The sequence below is a fragment of the Octopus bimaculoides genome, chromosome 2 (assembly GCF_001194135.2).
Source record: "Octopus bimaculoides isolate UCB-OBI-ISO-001 chromosome 2, ASM119413v2, whole genome shotgun sequence".
NCBI classification, from domain to species: Eukaryota; Metazoa; Mollusca; class Cephalopoda; order Octopoda; family Octopodidae; genus Octopus; species Octopus bimaculoides.
The window spans coordinates 162,388,668-162,397,628 of NC_068982.1; the positions used below are offsets into that span (position 1 = coordinate 162,388,668).

Consider the following 8,961-nt stretch of genomic DNA (forward strand, 5'->3'; position numbering starts at 1 on the left):
TATATACTTACTATAGCCTCACGCTGACCAAAATCTTGAGTGGATTTCTTACTCGGAAACTGAAAGAAGACTCGTATATATGTATATATTTGTATATGTGTGTGCCTGTGTCTTGTGTTTGTACCCCTACCATTGCTTGACAACTGATGTTGCTGTGTTTACATTCCCGTAACTTACCGGTTTGGTAAAAGACACTGACACAATGAGAACTACGCTTACAAAGAATAAATCCTGTGGTTGATTTCTTCAACCAGTGGCGGTGCTCCACCATGGCCGCAGTCACATGACTGAAACAAGTAAAGCAATAAAAATCTATGCCATTTTAATCCCGAGCAAGGCCGGGTATCTCTGCTAGTCTGTAATATTTGGCAGTTGCTTTCTTTAGTCATGCTTTTAGCATTGCCAATCTTTTCTTGCATATTCATAGGATTGTCTATTTCAATGATTGTTTTCTAATTGCTTGTTTTTTCTAAATTTTGCTTTTTCATAATTTAGCTGCATAACAGAGCGAAGTTCAAAACCAGAATCCAATGGTGTTTCTGTTGAAAATGGTGGTGTGCCAATTTCCAACACAGATGAATTTAATTATGAAGGTAATGTTATTTTATATACACACCAGTATATTGTAGTGTATTATATCTACACACCAGGATTATTCTGTTGAATATGTATATGTCCCAGCATGGAACATGAATATTAATGATGATGACGATATCAATATTATTGACACATTTGAAAGTTTTATTCTATATACACACATAAAATATCCAAACTGTTTTATGCATGCATATGCAAGCACATTTTGACAGTTTAACAATGTCTCAAATGTATTACTTAATATATCAGTTGTGCCTTGTGTATGCGTGTGATTTCTGTTTTCACTTAAACCTTTAACAATAAAACCATGTGACATGGTTGATGGATGTAAATGCTTCTTGACCTCTCTGTATACATTAAACATTTTCTCTAACCTGCATAATTTTCTTCCTAGAGAAAGCTGACTCGTTTACTGCATATTGAAAAATGTCCTTTCACTGTTGTACATTTTCATAAATTTGTTAGATATTTGTTCCAAAGCTCAAAATGCTATAGAACTGAATGAAAATTAATGACACAGAAACATATATTTAAATTTTAATGTCTGTAGCATAAATTATAGCAACTTATTCAAAAGCATTATCAAATGAATGTTAATTATATGAGTATTAAATGAATTTAACTTTAATTATAATGTAGTCATACTTTATATCTAAAAATCCAAGTTTAATGTTACTGGTTTTTGTAGTCACTTTCTATGGTAAGTTATGAAGTTTGTAGCACTGTAGAGTTCTCAGAATAAGTGAGTCGCATTGCTAATTACATTATTAAATACATTTCATTTTATCTCCAGTGGCATAGTGGATATAATTGACTGTGTGGTAATGAAGCTAATTCATTCCAGAACCTCGTACATTACCACAATAATTACATCAAGTAAAATATGTATTTAATGACAACTTATTCCAAAATCGCAACCAAGATGGAAAGTCTGAATCCTATGCATCCTTTTAATTATTAGCAAAATAGATGCATTATTTATTTTTTGTTTGTTATAAAAACAATAAATAGTAACAATATCCTAACAATTAAATGCAAAATATTTGCACCTCATATCAAAGATCTCTACCCCACGAAGAAAAAGTTAGGACATTAAAGTAAAGCATTATAGGTGTAATTACATGACAAATATTCTGTAAATTCTTTGCAATGTTGTAAATACCCAAATTTACCAGGGTTTTTTTTGCGTCACTAGCAGTATTGGTACTAGAGGTATTCTTCTCAAACTGTTCATAAAAACTTGGCTTTTCTCAATGTTTCATTCTTTAAATCACCAACTAACTGTTTCTCTGATCCACTTTTTGTGAAAAACATTTCATCTCATTACTATGCATGATGCAAGTATTATTAAGCCTACATGTACCTTTGGCCACTTTTGAGTGGTCAACACTTTTGAGATCATCTTTTCTGTTCAAAACTGGTACAGACTGTAGAATTGGGCAGTTCATACTTGGCACTAAAATCATTAAAATTGATGTTCTCTCTCTCTTAGAAATGAATTTTGTTTCCATAGTATGTTCTTCTGTACCTCGTAGTACCTTACTTTTGGCATAGTAAACATTTTTATAAAAAACTTATGACACTATGAAAAAATTTTGCTGTTCTACTTCAAATGAAATAATAAACCAGGATGATACTGCAAAATCATGAGAACACATGTAGTAAGGCTTAAACAATAAATTTTCATATGAAGGGTTTGTGTATTTTCTTTAGTGGCAGCTTCTTTGCCACTAAAGAAAATCAAATCTGATCCTCACCATCTTTACATATCCAAGGATATGGATATTGCTCTGATATAAAGCATCTTCAGAGCTGACCTTTCCATGTCTCCCTTTGCTTTGGGTACATTTTCGTGTCAGCAGACATTCCTGTGTTGGCAATTTACATCACATTTCCACACCATCAGCTGATGATGTCTCTAATTACCAACCATACTGTCCCCTCCAGTATATTTTGCATCAAGTAGGTAACATTACCCATCCAACTAGTTATATTCCCCTAATTTCTCCACATCTCCTACATTCAATATCCATGTTTCACACAAACCAGCACATAGAATATTTGAAATAGTGAAAAGCTTTTTTTAAACTAGGCAGTGACGGGTTTGATTCTGAAACTGTTGAGTCCTCACACAAGATCGACTCTCATGAGATATGAGAAATTAGTTGATAGAGCAATATTTCTTAAATTTAAGTTGAATATAATTATGCAATTTACACTAAATTGTAATGTTTCCTGTGATACAAGAGGATTTCTTTTTGTCATTTTTGTAAAAAGTGAACCTTTTACAATTGTTTTGTTGTTGACCAAACAAATCAGACTATATAATTTTCAATTAGATTAAATCTAGTAATTAAGATTTTTAATATTTTCTTTTAAATTTCTAGAGATATAATTCTGCCCAATCAAGTTTACATTAATATTAATTTTTTTAGTTTCAAACTTGTTACAGAGAACACAGTAACTGGAAGGTTATTGTATTACTGTCTAAGCATATTCCACCAGTTGCATAAATCTGCTTGTCTCCACCTAATAGTGTATTCAGTCCTTTATGTTTTAGAAGGAAGGTCATGAAGTTGGAAAAACAATTTCCCCTACAGTGTGCACATATTTGCAAAACCATTGTGCTCATTTTGGTATGGAAGAATGATTGTAAATTTGTTTTAATCAATATTTTAAAAAGACAAATGGTTTCATTTCCAAAAGTGAGAAAAGCCATCTGTTTTGTTTATTTTAAGGTCAGTAGTATGACTTACTAGAAATGTTTGTCTATTTCAGTAACTAATCAGCTGGCACCTGCAAATTCTTACACTGCTGTTAATTCGTGTGACACTGTTAACCTTCGAATCGGTGACAAAGAATTTTGCAATCTCCCACCAATTTCTGTTCCTTCCCTTCTCCACTCTACAGTACAGAAAATACCAAATACAACAGCATTAGGTAAGAGTTTCATCCAAAATATTAGTCGTTTTTCTTTTTACACCTTTATTCTCATTTTTTTTTTTCCAAGTAATCATTATGATGTTTGTTAAATGATTATTCACATATCAGTTCTGGTGATATTTATTAACTTATAATAATTAATGTTTTCAATTTTGTATTCCAAAGCTGTGAAACGTGACAATGTCTGGATAAAGTGGTCTTACAAAGAATATGAAGAGGAAGTTTTGTGTATTGCTAAAGCTTTTATAAAGGTGAGTGTGTGTGTGTGTGTGTGTGTGTGTTGCTTTTGATAAATGTGTGTGTTGCTTTTGATAAAGGTGTGTGTGTGTGTGTGTGTGTGTGTGTGTTGCTTTTGATAAAGTGTGTGTGTGTGTGTGTGTTGCTTTTGATAAAGTGTGTGTGTGTTGCTTTTTGATAATGGTAAAAGATGCAGCAATATCGGAGGAAGGTTAACAGGGAAAATAACTTTTGTATTTAACTGCCAGCAGAGTAAGCTAGAGGTAGTAGATAGCTTCTGTTGTTTAGGTGACCAAGTTAGTAGCGGAGGTAGATGCTCTGAGAGTGTAGCTGTAAGAATAAGATTAGGCTGGGCAAAGTTCAGAGAGTTTCTACCTCTGCTGGCAACAAAAGGCCTCTCCTTCAGAGTGAAAGACAGATTGTATGATGCCTATGTGCAAACAGCTATGCTACATGGCAGTGAAACATGGGCTGTGACAGCCAGCAACATGCAAAGGCTTGAAAGAAATTAAGTCAGTATGCTTTGCTGGATGTGCAATGTCAGTGTGCATGTTCAACAGCATCTTGAGAGAAAAGTTAGGCATCAGATGTGGTGTGCAAGAAAGACAACTGCACTGGTATGGTCATATGATGCATATGGAGAAGGACAGCTGTGTAACTGTGGAGGGAACCTGTGATAGAGGTAGACCCAGAAAAACATGGGCTGAAGTAGTGAAGCATGATCTTCAAACTTTGGGCCTCACAGAAGCAATGACGAGGCAAGACCTGTCCAGCTAAGTGAAATTGTAGTCGTGGCCGATGCTGGTGTCGTGTAACTGGCACTCATACCAGTGACACGTGAAAAACACCAAGCGTTGGGCCTCACGGAGGCAAAGTGGTTGAGCTCCTTCTGAGTGTTGGGCCTCACAGAGGCAATCACCAAAACCTTTGGCATTATATTGTACTCGAGAAGACCCATCTAGCTGAGCAAAATTGCAGTTGTGGCAGATAGTATCACACAAATGGCACCTGTGCCAGTGACACATAAAGCACCCATTACGCTCTCAGAGTGGTTGGCGTTAGGAAGGACATCCAGCTATAGAAACCATACCAAATCAGACTGGAGTCTGGTGCAGCCTTCCAGCTTGCCAGCCCTGGCCAAACCGTCCAATGGACGTTAAATGATGATGTTGCTAAATAAAGCCTTTAGAAAGGTGAGTATTGTTAAAGCTTTTATGAATATGTGTGTGTTGATAAAGATTTTATAAAGGTGTGTGTGTTGATAAAGCTTTTATAATTTGGATGGCAGGGAGCATCCTTTTCAAATGTAAAGCAATTGAAACAGGAAATTTTTTTTGTGTATGTTTTTACTTAGCTTTTTTTTTTGTTGTTTTTCAGTTGGGTTTGGAGCCTCATCATGGTGTTGGTATCCTGGGTTTCAACTCTCCAGAATGGTTGATTTCCAATTTAGCTGCAATATATGCTGCGTAAATATCTTTGACACTTTTATGCACACTATTCTATTGGATTTTAACTGACATTATTGTTCTTTAAAATTGCAATATAATTGTACCCATCCCTTCTAGAGTTTTAGTGACAACATAAATGTCAACATTAATTCCTTTTAATATCAACTGCTTCAGACCATACTTATTAAGGTGTCCATACCTAAATTAAAACTTCAAAATCTCATAACATGAATGAGATTGAGATTTTCAGTTGGTAACACCATATTATAAAGTTACATATTTCATTAACTATTCTATTTAAAATCTTGATTATAGTAAAAATTGAAACAGCCAGCATGTTTATTAGAAATATTGATAGAAGTCAAATGTATGCTCTTTTAAAATTATAGTGGTATATCAGTTGGAATATACACAACAAATACAGCAGAAGCTTGTGCATTTGTTGCCAAAGACAGCAACACAAATATCATGATTGTGGAAAATCATCAACAATTACAGAAGATTTTGGAAGTACGTGACAGCTTACCTGACTTGAAGGCAATAGTTGTTTATTCTGGAGAGGTTGCTGTTAAGGAGCCCAATATCTATTCGGTATGTTGGATTTTCTTTGTTCTTTTTTTTCTTCCAGTGATTTGGCTTGGAGGAAGGGGCTGTGTACATAGCCTTCAAAGACCATCCTAGTTGAGATAAGTTTATAACTGGGAATAATTGGCATGAGAGGGCTTGTGACCAGGGACTTGGCATGAATTAAAGGAAAAAATAGGCTATTACAGAAGAACCAGAGTACTAAATTGTACCTAGTTTTAAAGGTAACTCATACATTGAAATACTTAATCACTGGGCAGTGTCTGGTTAGTTGTATATACAGCATCAAAGTATGTTAAGAGATAATGGAGGGCTGATGGGTTTACCTTGGCAGCATGAAATATTTGTTAGAGCAATACTAAGTTCCCCTACAATTTAATTCCATCAATCTCTGAGTTCCTTGAACTGTACAGATCTTTTGTCATTGATTATAGCCATTGGAGTGTGGCCTTGTTGGAGTGTTACCTTCAAGGCTTTCACTTGATCATATTGATCTTGGAGTTTATTACAATCAGGAATTTATTTTATTCATCTCTTTATCGGATTGCTAGGTTGTTACACCAATATATGGATAAAAGCTTCAACACAGTTTCCATTCACCAAATGGCACTCATTAGGAATTGGTCAAGCATAGGTTTTATTAAAAGTTAAGGTGATTTGCAAAGAGATTACACCTGGAACCATGAGATTGTAAAGTTAACTTCTTAATTACATGGCTATGCCTGAAGCTATACCAATATTCAGGTAATTTGCACATGTCTGACTAATATTTAATTTTGTTTATTTTTCAGTGGCAAGAGGTGAAGAAAATGGGTGCTGAATTACCAATGTCACTTGTTCATCAAAGACTTCAGACCATCAGTCCAAACAAATGTTGTTTACTTATTTACACTGTAAGTTTGAGTAATTTACCATTAGCTGAATTTGTCTTAACAATTGCTCTGTGTGTGTGTGTATTACTTTTGAATTTTGATTTCTATAATTTATATTTCTCTTATGTAAATGAATTCCTCACTGACAGTTTTCATATTTCCCATTCTGTTTTATCTTCTTGGAATTTAGCAACTATCTATAGTAAATCCATCTTGCACAGTGATTCTAGAATTGCCTATTTTTATTCCTTTTGCATTGTGAAGTGAGCTTGCTCTAATTTCACCTGAGTTTGTGGATTGTCATTTTCATCAGTGCAGTAATCTGTCCTCATAATGTGATGTCACATAGAATGGTTAATTGATAGTTTTTTTAATGCAAAATTTGGAATGATTTATCATTTTATCCAGCACACACATGCATGTACTCTTGTGTGTAACCAGTGGTGTGGACACCTTGGCAGCCATATGCACTGAAAGATGTGGACAGTGTAGTTGATAAATTACTTGATAACCAGCTGACAGTTTCATGTTCATTGCCAAAATGGCTCTTGATCTTTATCTAATTGGCTCGAAGAGGGTACCACTTATCACAATGGAACTGAGTAATTCATTGATTTGCAGGGCTTAGCTCAGTTTCTGCTATAGCTAGAAGCTAATTATGGTTGACAGATGTCCTAACCAGGAGTGGGTCTATTTCTCTACTACTCAAATGCTAGCTAATAAATATTAGTCATGTTAGGATATAGGTGATGGTTTTGTTACTATGTATCAACCTAATATTTTTCTTCTGCAGAGTGGAACAACAGGTAACCCAAAAGGTGTAATGATCAGCCATGACAATGTAAGATTTACTTTACTATTTTTATTATTTTAGATGTAAATTATCTGATTTAATTTGTAAGTTTCTTATATTTCCATTTTGTAAACAGCAGCTGTATTAGTGACTGAGTCCCAATGGTTTAATCATTGGTTCAGTGCATGTCTGATAACATCAAGTGAAAGAATAACTTGATGCAGAACAGATATCGTAAAAGAATAATTATATTCATCCATCATTTTACATCTGTTGTCCTTGCTGGCATGAGCTGGATGGTTTAACCAGAGCTGGTAAGCTGAAGAGCTTGTTTTATAGTGTGCTAGATGCTTTTACATGGTACTGCCATGAGTAGCCCTACATCCTTTCTTAGCCTATTGTTTTAAATATACCTAACATCCAGTATATCCCTTAACTTATATACATATTTGCCTGATGGGCATCTGCACAGTTTGTCTACCAAATCCAACTAACAAGATGCTGGTCAACCTAAGATTATGGTACCAGGCTCCTGGACAAATCAATATATATTTATCCCCCCCCTCTCCAACTGGCTCCTGTGCCAATAGCATGTAAAAAGCACCATCTGAACATGGCTGATGCCAGTGCCACCTCATTGGCTCCCATGCCGGGGGCATGTAAAAAGCACCCACTACACTCTCAGAGTGGTTGGCATTGGGAAGGGCATCCAGCTGAAGAAACATTGCCAGATCAGATTGGAGCCTGGTACAGCCTCCTGGCTTGCCAGTCCCCAGTCAAACCGTCCAACCCATGCCAGCATGGAAAAGGGACGTTAAACGATGGTGATGATGGCAGACCACAGCATACATAGATTAGAATTAGGCCTCTAACCCTCAGATGTCTCTGGGCAAAGGTCCTGTGTGCTCATGCTTTATGATTGTACTGCCAGGTGCTTGCCCGGTCCAGATGATGGCAATAAGATTCAACTCTGAACCACTTAGTTATGAAGCTAATTTAAACACACAGCTATGATTGTGCCTTGTTATGCAATTATGCCTTCAGTTTTGACATTTTTTCTCTTTAAAGTGTTGAAGATACTAGATTCTTCTTATTTCAGTTGACATGGACAGCACATGTGGTTCAACAAAACACGCCCATTGAATTTGGCAATGAGTACATCCTGAGTTATCTACCATTAAGTCATGTTGCAGCACAGTTACTAGATATATATATGACGATTTCAGTTGGCGCCTCGCTTTACTTTGCACAACCAGATGCTTTAAAGGTAGGTTTTCTTTTATTTGTTTCAGTCATTTGACTGCGGCCATGCTGGAGCACCGCCTTTAGTCGAAATCGACCCCATAGCTTATTCTTTGTAAGCCTAGTACTTATTCTATCGGTCTCTTTTGCTGAACCAAGTTACGGGGATGTAAACACACCAGCATCGGTTGTCAAGCGATGTTGGGGGGACAAACACACACATACACACACACACACACACACA

The 8,961-nt window shown here is 35.7% G+C and overlaps 1 protein-coding gene across 7 annotated transcripts in view; it reads left to right on the forward strand.

Moving 5' to 3' along the window:
* The window catches only part of LOC106875267 (long-chain-fatty-acid--CoA ligase ACSBG2), a 42,491-nt gene that overhangs the window by 23,093 nt on the left and 10,437 nt on the right, over positions 1 to 8,961 (forward strand). For all 7 annotated transcript variants that reach the window (XM_052965691.1, XM_014923352.2, XM_014923348.2 and 4 more), the window contains exons 3-10: positions 496 to 593; positions 3,376 to 3,537; positions 3,706 to 3,791; positions 5,155 to 5,243; positions 5,615 to 5,816; positions 6,602 to 6,703; positions 7,476 to 7,523; positions 8,575 to 8,742. In XM_052965691.1, coding sequence (XP_052821651.1) covers positions 496 to 593; positions 3,376 to 3,537; positions 3,706 to 3,791; positions 5,155 to 5,243; positions 5,615 to 5,816; positions 6,602 to 6,703; positions 7,476 to 7,523; positions 8,575 to 8,742 — 955 coding nt within the window. The remainder of the gene's footprint in view (positions 1 to 495; positions 594 to 3,375; positions 3,538 to 3,705; positions 3,792 to 5,154; positions 5,244 to 5,614; positions 5,817 to 6,601; positions 6,704 to 7,475; positions 7,524 to 8,574; positions 8,743 to 8,961) is intronic.